General features: G+C 46.0%; 1 protein-coding gene across 2 annotated transcripts in view; it reads right to left on the bottom strand.

Moving 5' to 3' along the window:
- Positions 1-543: 543 nt before the first annotated feature.
- The window catches only part of LOC111817737 (tigger transposable element-derived protein 1-like), a 57961-nt gene continuing 43005 nt past the window's right edge, over positions 544-15499 (bottom strand). For both annotated transcript variants that reach the window (XM_023719520.1, XM_023719519.1), the window contains one exon: positions 544-2101. In XM_023719520.1, coding sequence (XP_023575288.1) covers positions 2082-2101 — 20 coding nt within the window. In that variant the 3' untranslated portion in view covers positions 544-2081. The remainder of the gene's footprint in view (positions 2102-15499) is intronic.

Genomic DNA, 15499 nt, shown 5'->3' on the forward strand with positions numbered 1-15499 from the left:
CAACATGCTAGAGAAAAGATTCAGGCAGCTAACCCAGGAGTAGGCCCTCAAGTACACTACTAGTTGGAGAGATGAGATTACTTTATACCTATTTGGGGTGGCAGAAATCAGAAAGCCACTCACTCCCTGCTGCCTGGGATGCCGGGGGAAGGTTTCTCAGAATCTTGTGGACATGTCAGTTTTCATGGACGTCTGAATCTCGTCAGTCCGTCAGTCCTCCTGCTCCACACCCGGACTCAGTGGCCCGGAGTCCGAGCCGCATGCATACTGACACTATACCGGTGCTTACGGTACTGTTCACAGTAACAGAGACCCTGGCATTGAGGGCGGTGCTAAGAGGGCGCTGTGAAATACACATCACTACACGCAACCCAGCCACGTGGCCGTGTACAGCAATTACAGAAAACACAGGAGCGCCTATCCCAGCTGGAATTTAAGGGATGAAGTATTTTGGGGTAAAATACAATAAGAATAACACAACCATGCAAAAACACAATAATAACTCAACAATAGTCACAATGTGGTTACTTTTTATTAGTCCATGTTGGCAGTACATAAGCTTTACATGGCATTGCCCAGGGTCGGCGCATCCACATAGCACCAAGTCCTCTCGATTCCTTTGACATCCCGTCCCTCTCCTCCCCCATCTCTTAATTTCTTCCCATTTGGGAATGCTCTGTCTCCCTGTTTCCTATGCTCTATCTTTTATTTTGCTCTTTATTTATATTTTTGGGTTTCTTAAATACAAGGAACTATGTGCGATTTAAGCTTATGGGTCCAATTTATTCTACTTAACAGTATGGTCTCAAGGCTTTTCTTACAGATGACTTGAAGGTTTTCTTTATGGAGGAGTGCCATTCCTTTGTATGCAAGTGCCCTATTTTCTTCATCTGTCCATGAGGACAGACACATACCCTGCCTCCAAGATCCAGCTATTGTGAATTGTGCTGCTATAAACACAGGTATGTGTGTGTCACTGTAGTATGGTGTCTTTAACTCTCAGGAGGATACCTGGAAGGGAAATGGCTGGGATTTCATATTGTTGCATTTTGAAAGAAAAAAAAAGACTCCTCTACAGAGTATTTGTATGTGTGTGTCTGTATGTGTACAGGGCTGGCTTTCAACCCATCTACACTGGTAAGCTCACAGCGGATGTGTCAGCAGTGTTCAGCCTAACTGGCTATCGCCACATATCCCGGATGCTATATATTTTGAATGTCACTCCTACAAGTATGTGCTCATTACTGTGTGATACCTAAGTGATGGATGGGCACATAGTAGGTCGCTAACACAGACACCTTGGGAAGGAAAGCGGGCTTCTTTGAATAGGAGAGTTGAGAGCAACGGATGTAATCAATCTACTAAGGGAAAGAAAATCAAAATCAAATCACACAAAACTGTATCAAATAATTATAAATATGCTCTCCACTTCTGTAAAGTCACGCATATGTCTTCATGTATGCAGCATTTCTTAGAATATAGTACAGTAAATCCCTGACTTACGAGCATCCAAGTCGTGAACTCTCACAGGTACACTGCATAAGACTCACTTTGCCCGCTTATGAGTGAATCCACTTCATGACCATCCTCCCAGAGCAGAACTTGTTCAGAAGTTGGGGACTTCCTACCGTTAAGAGCTTTTCTTAGTCAGCAATTGTTGGAACTGTGGTGTGCAAGAAGCCAATACCGTCAGCAAAAGTATCATTCACAAGTAATAAAAATGCCTGCCTTGGACTTCTGCTCAACTAAGAGACACAGATGACACAGATGACACAGAAATGACTTCCATTTCTTTCTACTTACAACAATGTAGATCAGATACAAGCTATGAGTTTCAACACAGCACTCAGAAAGGCTTTACGGCCTGCTAGTGGAGAACGCAAGGCTGCACAGGTTGAACACTGGAAACAATCAAAATCACCCTGCGCTTGTTAAATAGAGAGTACAGATTGCTGGATCAGCCAATGGCAGCCAAACAGGTCTCTTCTGGTCCCTAGGTCAGTCCCTGGGCTGGGCTCCTCCAGCGTCCTGCATGACCCAGGGATGCAGGGCCTGCTCAGCTTGCGGGCACATTCCTCAACCTAGTGCGCATCCAGCCGATCTGTTGGATAAATGAAAAGATTCAGAAAGACCAGGCAGAGAAAATAACCGTGTCTGCGAAAGCAAAACAGAGCCGCAGGCATGAGTGGGAAGCCAAGCATTTAGGTACCAAATGCAGTAGGACAAGTGCGTGATAGGAGCAGAGGTCTATCAGCAGCTCCTGTACTGAAGAACAGGGAAAGATTTTGTTATTATCAGATCCGAGTGAGTCAACAGTGTGGTGAGGCTGCACCCACCCCTCTCCAGCCCCCCCAAAAGAGATCAATTTCACATTAAGCTGCGTGAGTAGAAGAGGTCAGAGAGGGTGAGCTGACTCACCCCATCACTATCTGAAGTGCCGTGTTGGGATTTGGTTTCTACATTTACAGAAGGACACTAAAACATTTATATTGATAATCTAGGAAAATAAAAATATGTCTACATATAATTGTACATATAATAGCCTGAGTTTTGTGCTATTTAATCATTATGAAACCTTTACAATGCAGACCCTAAGGTTCCCATTTTATGTAATAAGAGTCTGTGGTGCAGAGAGGCCAAGGCAGCACGGTTCATAAATACCCAAGCCAGGACTCTGCCCGGTTCTCCAAATCTACAGCCCTATGACATTCTGCCACTCCCAGCGGAGGTGGGCCAGAGAAAGGCCAGCCAGGAAACATCCAGCTTCGAGCACCATGGAAGGGAGCTCTGCTGTAGACCAGTCAGCCCTCCATGCCAATGTGGTCCCAACTGCCAGGCCTGGGAGGCCAATAAAAATAAACTTGATCATGAAGAAAGAAAATAAAAATCAAAACTATGAATGCTTTAGTAGCTGCCTGATGTGTTGTGGTTTGTGTCTAGATGCCCCCACCCCAAAGTCTCATGTAGTCATGGCGCAGCTTCTAGAGTCTCTGATTAATTCTCGATCCAGTGCTGGCATTATGGGTGTGAGCGCTACCCCCGCCCTGGGGCAGACAGCCTGAATGCAACAGAAGAGAGGGAAACAGGCTTGCTCTCTGCCACTACTCTCCCTTTTTTGCTTTTGTTTTGCTGTTTTCTGCCACCATGAACTGCTGCGCTCTGCCACGTACCACTCTGCCTTGGAGCCAGCTGAGTGTGGACTGAAACCTCCACAAACTGTGAGCTACATAAACCTTTCCTTCCCTAGTTTTGAGTGTCAGGTATTTTGTTTCAGCAACAAGAGAAAAATAACCAAGACATAATCACTACTCGTAGTCATTAAATAATAATAAAAATAAATGGATGATGGCACTCTCTCAAGACCTTTGCCCCCCCACACACACACTCCCTCATCTAAGGCAGCTGTTCCATCCCTGCCCCACAGCCTGGATTCCAGCAGAGCTCCACTGACATCACATGAGACACACACACACACACACACACACACACGCACTCCTGCACACTAAACACTTGGCCCCAGAACATCACTAATGGGAGTGGCTGACCCTTGAAGACACGGGGCCTGGTTGCGATCTTCAGGTCATCGGGGCTGTGCTGGGAGGTGGACAGTGGGGACTCTCTCTCGGCTGTGAGGAGAGGGCACTATGTACCCTCTCCTGGTTTTTGGCCACACTGATTTTTGGCTCAAGATGGAACTTAACAAGGCTATAGTGAGGAGCCTTCAGGGCTGCCCTTGAATTCTCCAGATACAGTTTCTCACAGATTCCCAAACCACCAGAGGGAGTCACACAAGAAATACTAAAGCTAATGTTCCAGCAGGAGACTCAAGTCCACTTCACAAGACTCAATGCCAGGAACTTTTCTTCATGTCTTCCCAATGACAGCATCATGATGCTGAGGGAGCTGGGCCTTGGGCCTCGAGTCATTGCCTGCCTCTCTGTCCCTCCTGAGGAGAGCCTGTCAGGCAACAAGGGCATAGAGGAAGGCACTGAGTGGGTAGAGGAATATCTGTGAGGGTGACATCAGTCCTTGATAGCTGGTGCCATGTAAAGAACTGCCCCCAAACAAGCTTAGAGTAATGCATGCCTGGGTCAGGGACACACAGGGCCTCTCACACGGCTGCAGGCCAGGGGATGAGGACCACAGCATCTCCAAGCCGTAGCCACAGAGCTCCAGAGGATCCCACTGGGCTTGCTCACATGTCCACTGTCAGGCCAGGTGGAGTCTTACTTTGGCCAGAGTCCTGTGTCACCGGGGCCTCCCCACAGGGCCACTCCCAACCCCACAGCTTGATCCCAGAGGAGGGTTCCTGAGAGACGTGAGCACAGGCAAGCAAGGCCCATCTGCAACCTAAGCTTAGAATGCTATTCCTTCATTGTTGCTGTATTCTGTCAAAAGCAAATGTCTAGGTCCAACTATGCCCAAGGGAAGAAAGTCACGCAGATGTGAGCAGCAGGAGGCAAACGTCATCGGGAGCCATGTCCGAAACTGCCTCGTGTGACATGCTTTGAGCCCTTGGAGCCAGCCAGGCCTGAAGTAATTCCTCCTGGTCTTTTCACCTATGAGTAGTAATGCTTTCTGTCTTTGATAAAACTCAGGTCAAGGAGGGGTCCTGTCATGTCATTTGCAGCCCCCAGAGGCCTTTCCTGGTACATTAATGCACAGCGAAGGCAGCCGCCACCAGCAGTACCATGGTGGGGGGGGGCGTCATCAGAACACGCTTTCCCCGGAACGGACACATAAGCGAAGCTGCATGCTTCGTCTCCTGCGCGATCCTTGATGATATTTTTGGAGTTCTTCTGCCTAGTTATTCTGAGATTCTTCTCAGCTAACTTAGCGTGGTTGTGGCAGTGTGAAAGGATGCCAAACGCAAGAGTTTTACTGCCAAAAATGACAGGGAATAGAAACAGGCCATCAAGACCGCAATTAGTTCAGACATGCTATTAACACTCCACCACGAACACAGAAGGGAAATGGAAAGTTAAAAGTAAATTTAACTCAGTGCACGGCAAACAATAAAATAAATTTCTACTCAAATTTTCATTTTTTTTGTTTGCAATGACAATTACATGAAAAAACTATATGCAAATATTTGATAATTGCTTTCATAATAATGGCAAAAAGACAACATATCATGAATACTAAACTCTACTGTAGATGATACAGAGACAAAAAAAATTTCTCTTCTTCCCCCGCTTCAGTACCCATTCATAGTGGTTATATCATAGTGTCCCACACACTTGAGCCAGGAGGGAAAAAGCAAGATGTGTGGTATACTTTATAAATATTTCAGCTGTGTATTTACTATCAAAAACATACCGGAGTTGGCCGGGGAGATGGTTCAGTGGAATAAGCGCTTCCCTGGCAAGCGCAAGGGTCTGAGTTCAAACCCTGGTTCTGCAAAAAAAAACCCAAAAAACAACAACAACAACAAAAAATACCAGAGTGATTAAAAATATGAGCTTTTAATTTTTAAAAATATATTACACTGTGCCAGTCCTGCCCCCGGGGTGTACTGAGAAGGCAACTGAGACTGGGTGTGGTGGTGTGCGCCTGTAATCCCAGCTCTTGGGAGGCTGTAAACAGGCAGATCACTGAGTCTGATCTAGTAGTGAGACCCTGAACACCCTGTGGACCCTTCCCTAAAATACAAAGAAAAAAAAGATAGATAGATTTATTGCCTGGGACAATTTAATGGCGTGCTTTTATGATGTTTTATCCGTAAAAAGCCTGATTTATCAGTGCATTAGCCTGATCATCTTCATATAGTACAAGTAATTATAAGTTTATATCTTTGTTCAGTTTTGTTGGTACTATAGTATTTCTAAGTTAACTAACTCTACCAAATCTGTATTTTTATCCTGTGCACCTAGAAGTCATTGATGTCTTCATTTAATAAACACAACTCCAAGCGGGGAAAAAAATACATATATATAAATAAATAAATAAATATATATATATATACATATATATATATTACAGTAAAAGACATATTCTCGCAACCCTCCTCAGTGTGCCGCCTCACGCCAACACGCCATGCCATCCCTCCTGCCACCTTCTGAAGTGGGTCTCGAAGTCCTCTTCCCAGGTGTGTGTGGGAGGCACGCAGTGCACACTGCTGCCGAGTGCCACCCCAGGCAAGCAGGCTCCTGAAGACATCACTGCATCCTCAGCCACCTCACTCTCTGACTTTGGCTCTCCCCCAAAATCACAAGGACCACAGAAGGGAAGCGTCTGTAACCAACTGGGGACATCAAGGTGGCCATGACAGTAGACTGACACTCCCAAGAGAGGTGCTCGGGGCTGCTTCAGAAAGTGGCCTGAACAATGGGAGTAAGCGTGTTGGAAGTGAGGCGGAGAACTTTGAGGGGTGTTCCTGGCAATACGTCTTCTACTACAATAAATTTTTAAAATATGTTTTATCACGCCTTGCACAATTTTTAAAGAACGTTTGTTATTACTGTCTTTTTAACAGAACATGCTCTCATGAACCACCACGTTCCACTTTCCTCTGGATCAGGAGCTATCAAATTTGGATCCTCTGCAGCCCCTGGGATTTCACCCCACCCCAAGTTCTACCCATGTTGTTCTGAAGTGAGGGCCCAGAATGCGCATTTCTAACAGGACTCCAGGGGACACCGTCATCACCCCAAGAATTGCCACTGCAGAGCTCCCTTCCTCAGTCCTGTGGCTCTAGACCCTCACCTTTTCCTTGCACTGCTGGCTCTGCAGTTGGCCTACTGCCCTCCCAACCCTGACATCCCTCTGAGCACCCTGACAGGCAGCTACTAGCCCGCTACTAGCCCTCAAGGACAGCAGATTTCCCAGTCACTGTCAGAAGGATGTTTGGTTTTCCTTTACAAAGTGGGGGTTCCTGTTTACAACACTGCCTTATAGCAACTAGAACAATTACAGAGCTTAAAATGTTAGTAATTGAGCCAAATCATCCACTATGTAGGAGAGCCAGCCCAAGCCCAGGCCTGGCGAGTGTGTGGGAGAGTTTCCACACTCCCCTGCGGCCACTGGACCCCTCCAGACCCAGCCCAAGCCCAGCTTGTGAGACCTTCAGCCCTGCTCTTGGGATCCCTCCAAACCCCTCCAGAACCAGCCAAGGCCGACGCGTGAGTGAGAACTTCCACCATATGCACTATGTAGCCTAAGGGAACTGTATCGCTCAGATGATCAGGCCCAGCACCGCTCTCCCCTGCCCACTCTATTAGCCTCAGGAGGGGCCTGAAGGAGGAAGGAAAGGGAGGAAAGGCCAGAGCAGCCTCACAGAGTTCTGCGTAAGTACTCAGTGCTGGGCAGTAGGAAGTGGCCTCCCACCAGCATCAGCTGAGGACACTTCCGGTCCCACAGGGTCATCAGATGCCTGGAGGATGTGCATCAGCAGGGAGGCCAGGCCACTGGCATTTTGGTCATTCTCCCCAGAAGCCCGGGACCTAGGGTGGGAGCAGACAGCACCTAATGCTCAGCCCCATGCTGCAGTGACTTTCACCTGGGCCTTGCTCCCTAGGTAGATTTCTCCAGATGCTCTGATTTGTTCACCACCTGTCAGCAGTGGCCCTGTATGATCTGTGTGAAAACAGATAACTACACACTGTACAGCCTTGGCTCAGCCTTGGCTGCAATTCTAGTTGAAGTCAGAAGCTGCCTGTTCCAAAATTCACTGGCAAGGAACATTGCAGAAGCTTAAAAGTTACTATTCACACAAAGGCCTTGAGGATACCAAGGCAAGGGCCAGTCTGAAAAATACCAGATGTAAGATCTGAGCTGAGTGAAGCAGGGCCTCTCGAGCCAGGCCGTAAAGCCAGGTCCTGGCCATGAACTGCCCAGGTTCAATTCTACTTAACCTCCAATGATTCACACAACCTTTAACCTCAAAACAGTGACACATTTTTTTTTTATATTGCTGTCCAAAACTGAATTTTCTCATTGTTCATTCATTATGGTAAATCTGGTTACCATAAACCTCACGCTAGTGAACACACTGCCTATGAACTCTGTGATCATACGACAGTTAGCAAAGTCAGGGCTTTAGAAAGCAGTGGGACTCTTTGGGGCTAGCAGGGGCAACAGAAGCCAGGCATGGTGTGCATGCCTGTAAGCCCAGCTCTTGGGAAGCCGAGGCAGGAAGATCACTGCAAGTTCCAGGCCAGCCAGCCGGGGCTACACAGTGAGCAGAAGCCTGTCTTACAAAAACCAAACAACAGGGAGAGACAGAGAGACAGAGACAGACAGAGACAGACAGAGAGACAGACAAAGGCAGACAGAGAGACAGACAAAGGCAGACAGGCAACGAGGCTCTTCCTCTTCCCAAAGGCAGGTAAGTAGGGCTGTGGGGTTGTCAAAGCTGACAATAGCACAGTTTTAGGTGGTGTGAGGGCTATTTCTTCTACCTATCTAGGTCCTAGCATATAAAAGTGTAGCTGCTGCCCGCTAGGCTCTCAGTCAATGTTTGTTGATGAGTTACTCGCTGGTTTCTCATTAATACTGAGAGGGAAGGTATCTCTTAGAATAAGGCTCAGCTGGACATCGACATGTTAAGAGGAGATCTTTCCCAGGGACCTCAACAATAAGTTTCCTTAATTTGTCTCAAATAGTTTACTGAAGCGTCAACACAACCTTCAAACACATAACTTAATATAACAAAGGAAGCTGGAATCATTCAGAGACGAAATGCAGTCCTTTGAACACAGGCGTTGACATGTTGGGCCTGTAACGGCTTCCAGCCTGCCTAGGGTGAAACCTGTCACTAGGGGAAGCGGTAAATGCGGCGGCCACTAGAGGGAGACAAGCAGCCAGGAATTGACCGCAGAGCCCTGTGTAAGTCTGAGCAGGACGGGGAGCCGCAGTAGCAAGAGCTCACAGGCGGGGTGCTGCCCCTTCTGGTGCACATGCCACAGTGGGCGGTTGGGTGGCTGGAAGCTCTAAAAGGTTCACCATCCCTGGAAGAGCTGAGGAAGACAGCGCTAGGTAGTAAAAAAGACAAGAAAAATGTAATCCAAAACAGCAAAGAAAACAGATATAAAGTAGGAAACACCGGGCATAAACACAGAGATCAGAGAATAGCGGCATCCTAGATGTGCTGAGTTGGGAATATCAAGGCGCTCGGGAATACACAAATCAAGTTCTCCCAACACTATCAAGTCAAGAATCAGTACCGAGAGCGGGAGGACTCCCTGTACCCAGGCTGCTCCGCTCAGCCTGAAGAAGACGACCTGAACCCTGGGCTGCAATTTTATCTTCCTGAGAAGTGTGCTGGGCTGAAGAAAAGCATCCGGGCCTTCGCGCCCGGACGCTCTTCGCGCCGCGGCAGATGGCGGGGCCACTTCCGGCCCCGCTACCACCCGTGCGAGCCCGCCGAGCCACCCCTCCCGTGCCTCTTCTGCGAGTGGATGAGCGGGGCGCCGCCGCTTTTTGTGTGAAGGACTCAGCAAGGACGCCACATTCCGCAAACGCAATGACTGAAAGTAATCCGGGTCATTTTTTGGTCAAACACAGCGGTCAAGTACACACAGTTTTTGATGACCTCCACCAGTCAACCTGAGTACAACCAGTCCTGTAACCCTGACTTCTGTGACTCTTCAGAGACTTTCGTGGGGGAGGGACTATATAGAGAAATTTGCTTTATTTCGAATTTTGCACACTAAGGTTTTATTCATATTTTCATTGCACTATGTCCAATCTCCGTTCATGAAATTTCCATTAAATAAATATGCCTTGTCCTGACCTCCAGACTGTCTCAAGGACTACATGGGTGTGCACACAGCGACCTTGATAATTATCAGCTGCTTGTGTGGCTCACCCAGCACTCAATGGCCCGAAACAACAGCCATTTGTTAGTTCTCAGCCCTCTGCCAGTCAGCTGAGGAGCTGGCTGACAGGGCTCGGGTTGGCTGAGCCACTCTGCTGGGCTTAGCGAGCTCACTCGCCCATCGGCAGGCACCAAGGGATTGAGTCACCTTAGGCTGAACTGAGTGGCAACAGCCAAGGTGCAAAGCAACACAAGAAACACAGAAGCAGGCCAGTGAGACAGCTCAGGGGACTGAGTGCCTGCTTGGCAAGTGCAGGGACCAGGGTTCTATCCCTGGTCCTGCATGCCATGCTGGCCCCGCCCCTGAGCCCAGGCATGATGGCACATACCTATAATCCCAGCTCTGGGGAGGCTGAAACAGGAAGATCACTATGAGTCTGAGCTGTGTAGTAAGACCCCGTACCAAATAAATAGATGAAAAAAAGAAAAGCAACACACAAGCACCCTAGAGGCCCGGACTCCGAGCTGCAGCACCAACACATCAGCCCCCTGGCCACGCCCAGACTCAAGGGTGGGGAAATGGGATCTGCTATCGAAGGTATGCTGGGTCTGTTTTGTACAATTCTCTGTTTACCACAAGTGGAATATGAATGCCCGTAGAACAGGGATTGTCTGTCTTATTCCCACTGTGCCACTGAGAAAAAGAAGGTATGACAGAGCCATGAAGTGGCAGAAGCAAGATTCGAACTGGGGCACTGTGGCTCCACAGCACAGACGGTGTGTCTCAGTTACTTTGCTCTCATTGCTGGGACAAAATACCTGACACCCACAATTAAGGAAGGAAAGGTTTATTTAGCTCCAGTTCATGGAGGCTTCAGCCCATAGTCAGCTGGCTCCAAGACAGAGTGGCACATGGCAGAGGGGACAGTTCATGATGGTGCAAAACAGCAAGAACAAAAAGGGAGGAACAGTGGCAGAGAGCAAGCCTCTCTCCCCTCCTGATTTTGCACTCAGGCTATCCACTCAGGGCCAGGGCAGCACTCACACCTATAATCCAGGCACTGGGGCATAAATTAATCATAAACTCTAGAAGCACGCCCCGTGACTGCATGAGGCTTTGGGGGAGACAATTTGGAAATAAATCATAATGCTATGAATCACTGCGCTCTGTTACCTCGCCTAATAAAAACTAACACACGACCTGGAGGCTGTGGACGAGTCTCGGCCCTAAATGGGGCCTACATATCACAATGCTTTTCTCCTAAATCGGAGCATCTAGAAGGAGTAAAAAATTATTGCTTATTATTGGATCAGATTAAACACAGAAGGGATGCATTCAGAAAGCTGCACTGAAAAGCACGGGAAATGAAAGTAAAATAGGCTTATGAGATTTTATTAAACTAAAAAAAGCTATAGCGCAAAAGAAAAAACAGTGAAGAGACAACCTAGAAAATGAGAGATGTTTGCAAACTATGTTTGAGAAAGAGTTAATAACTAGAACATGTAAAAAATTCAGCTATACCAGTATTCAGTTCATCAACCTAATATTTTGTATGATTCTGGTCACACTGCAACCATAATCATGGAATGAATTCCGTGCCATCGTAATAGCGAAAACCTCAAGTAATCCAACTTAAAAGTAGACAATAGATCTAAGGAGACATTTTTCAAAAGAAGACATACAAATGGCACCTCCCTTCACTTAGAATGGCTACTGTTGAAAAGATAAATGACAAGTGCTGGTGAAGATGTGGAGAAAAGAGAACATTTGCAGAGCTGGCAGGAATACAAACTAGTGCAGCCATTGTACAAAACAGTACGTTCTCCTGAAAAATTAAAGACAGAATAACCACTTGTGTTAGATACTTTTCTTGTTGCTGGGACAAAATCCTCCTGGCCATGTAACAGCTGACTGATTCTGTCAGCGTGAGAAGTCTACTTGAGAGAAGCTTAACCAAACCAACCCAGCAATTCTACGTCTTAGAGTGTGGAGACCCACCGAAGGGCAGCTCACTGCCTGGGGGGTACAAAGGAGAAATGAGGATGGACACACGGCCTCTGTCCTTCCGAGGAGCTCCAGTCTGCACATGTGGCTTAAACATCAAGCAGTCAGACTGCTGCGCTTCTGCCGTAAACTCGTCAGCCTTTCCTTGCATATGCACCGACCTCCTGAAGCAGACCTGCACGGGACGCTGCAATGAGCTCCACGTCTCGGACTGAAACCTTCAGTCTCCAACATGCAGACGTCTCTGCGCTCTTCCTCATCCAACTCTGTGTATGGTGATCTTGTAGTTTCTTCTATATTTGTACATCTTGTTATATCTGTTTCTTCAGTAAAATCCTGACTGACACACCCAGAAGTTAAAGGAGAAAAGGTTTTTCTTAGCTCAGTTTGTAAAGGTTTCAATCCATAGACAGCTAGTCCCAAGGCAGGGCGGCACGGCAGAAAGGTGAGGCAGGAGAAAGAGTCCACGGCAGGGTAGACAGGAGGCAGCAAGCAGGAGACTTCTTTTGCTCCCTTTTTTGTTCCATCCAGGCTGTAAGCCTATTGGTCAGTGCCACTCACCCCCAGGGTGGATCTGCAGTAAACCCATCCATCCATACCCAGAAGTACTTTAACCCAATTAAGGGACAAATCCACTTACTGCACACCCATTATCTAGTCACTTCCCCCAAAATCCCACCTATGAGTACGTAATGGTTTGACGGGACTTCCAGATACAAGACATAATCCCATATGACCCAGAAATCCCCTGCTGAGTATATGTGCAAAGAAAACACGATATTGAAAAGGAATCTGCATCCTCACGTTCACTGCAGCACTGTTCTCAATAGCCAAGCAAGGGAAACGGGCCCAGTGTCCACCAGCTGATAAACAGATGAAGAACACGCAGCGCCTTTGCGCAGTGGAATGCTGTCCACCCATAAAAAAGAATGAAATCATATCATTTACAACAATATGGATGGGACCAGAGGGCATCATTTTAGTGAAATAAGTAGACATAGAAAGACAGCTACCTCCGTGAATTCACTCACATGGAATCTAAAATAGGCTGGGGGGAGCAGGGGACGGGGAGGGCCTGGGATAGCTGACCCAGGGAACTGTTACGGCACAGATGATGTAGTGTACTGTTCATTTTTTTTCAACCTAGAATAAAAGAATTTTGACTATTTTCACCATAAAGAAGTAATAATAATTGCTAAAGGAGATAGTCATGTCTTTCCTGATTCGAACATTGCACAATAATGTATCAAAACCACATGTGGTACCCCATAAATATGCATACTGTAGGTATTAATTTTATGTGGAATCCAATGTGGTAATTAGCTTGATTGTGATCATTTTACATGTGTATATTTATCAAATCATGTTGGATGCCTTAAATATGCATAATTATAATTGTCAATTATACTTCAGTATAGCTGGAAAATAAATATTTTTTAAAAAAAAAAGAAGAGAATATTACCTATTGGAAAGGTGCAAGAGTCCAGGGGGTACCCCAGCTGCAGCAAGCTGTGTGCACGGTCAGCCCGATGAGGGTCACCACAGCCAACCATGCACCTCCAGGAAAGCCGTCAGCCCCAGGGTCCCACCCGCCAGCTGGGCTAATGCTGACCTGAGTTTCTGGGTTTGACTGCTCTGTGGATAGAACCTGCGCTCCTTTGCGAAGCTTAGATCAGGGGTTCCGGATTGGCAGACCGTGGGCCGAGCCCAGCCCACAGACATACTGTGTCTAACCTGCACCGACAAAAGTGGTTTAAAAGTTGCCAGCATTTTTAAAAATAGAGGGAGCTCTATTAAATACTCAGCTCTCTCGTGGGGGCCGGGGAGATGGCTTAGTGGAATAAGTGCTTCCTTGGCAAGCCCAAGAGCCTGAGTTCAATCCCTGGTTCCACCACAAAAAAAAATAAATAAATAAAATTGAATAAATAAATAAATAAATACTCAGCTCTTGAAATAAGTTCCCTGAAAAAGTCTGCTTGGGGTCAGAGTTATCTGTTCTGTAAAAGTCGAAGCTGCCTATAAAACCTCTGAATTTTGGTGTTTCCTTTAAAGTATGGCACTAAAAACTGACCTAATTTACTTAAGGTTGTAAGAGTATTCATTTTTATATTTATTTTTGAATCAATATAAGTGAGTTATATTTTCTAAAGATGTGATAAATTAATCTATGCCTTCAAATGTATTGGTAAAAGCTATCCATAATTTTCTTTACAATGATATCATCACAGCCTATAGTTTTCTTTAGTTTTGAGCAGTTTTTGCTGTTGTTTTTGTTTTGTTATTTGTTTGTGGTACCAAGGATTGAACCCAGGGCCTTCACACTGAGATACACTCTCTAGCCCTTTGGTTTCGCTTTGTTTTGTTGAAATAGGTCTTGCTAAGTTACTCGGGCTGGGATCAAAGTTCTGATCCTCCTGCCTCTGCCTCCCAGAATGCTGACACTACAAGCTGCACCTCCAGGCCTGGCTCAGCACCTGTATTTCTATTTTCCTCTTCATCCTGATTATTTATATGTTTTCTCCTTTTCTATGGGATAATTTTCTAAAGTTTTTTATTGCGTTTTTTTCTATAAATGAATTCTCACTTTTGCTTTTCTTTCTTTCTTTTTTGTATTTAAGGGAAGGGTGTTCAGGTCTCACTACTAGATCAGACTCAGAGTGATTCTCCTGTTTACAGCCACCCAGGAACTGAGACTACTTGTTTTTATTTTATCTTTATTTCCTATATAAGTAATGGTGCTCTTAGTATTTCTAAACTGCTATTTTTCTTTGGATATTGTATCAGTCAGGGTTTTATGAGAGGAACAGATATAATACAAGATGTACAAATGTATAAGAAATTACAAGATTGGCTTACAATGGTCAGCCACAGAGTCAGAAGAGGAAGCGTGTAGAGGGGTCTGCACACTGGGGACTGAAAGACTCAGTCTAAGGTCTGAAGCGCACTTCAGTGTTCATGCAAATCCATATCAGGAGGCTGATGGGTCTACTCCAGAAGGCTGAAGCATCCAAGGTCGAAGCTGAAGAGTCACTAGAATCCAGGAGATGACGTCCAAGCTGGTGGTGAAGACTGGAGCTCCTTCGAAGAATGAAAACCTCTGTCCTTCCTCATTTCCCTTTTACATCCTTTAAGTGATGCACCACCCTAGGTGGGTCCCCTACACCGTAGCGTGTAGAATTGCTGAGCCAATTTAGCTATGATTCTAAATCTCTCAAGTTGAAACAATCGATCAACTACTACAGGTATGATATGAAAATTCCTAAATTTTTGAAGTTGTAATCTTAGCTCACTGGTATTGACCTTTTTTTTCTAAAATAAACATTTGTTATCAATTTCTGAGTGTTAAGTTGCACTTCACTAGTTTCAACATTTAGTGCTCTAATGGTCAATTTTTAATTTCTTTTTCTTTTTTTCTGAGACATTTGGTCTCATTATATAGTTCAGGATAGCCTAGAACTCACTATGTAGCCCAGGATGGCTTTGTATTTAGCAATCCTCCTTCCTCAGCCTTCCAAGTTCTGGAATCAGAGGTATGTGTCACCATACCCAGCTAAATTTTTATATTAGGAAGTTTTCTTTGACCTATGAATGGGAATAGAGTTGCTAAATTAGCATTTATTATCCATGCTAAACCTCTCTATATACTGAAGAAATATTTCAGAGCCTGGAATGTCAAGCATCTCCTTTACTGGGCTCTCTTGCAGCTACAGTTCTGAAGGTGACTGAGGTTGTTCCAT

The sequence above is a fragment of the Octodon degus genome, unplaced genomic scaffold, assembly GCF_000260255.1.
Source record: "Octodon degus isolate 3935 unplaced genomic scaffold, OctDeg1.0 scaffold00068, whole genome shotgun sequence".
In the NCBI taxonomy this organism is placed as follows: domain Eukaryota; kingdom Metazoa; phylum Chordata; class Mammalia; order Rodentia; family Octodontidae; genus Octodon; species Octodon degus.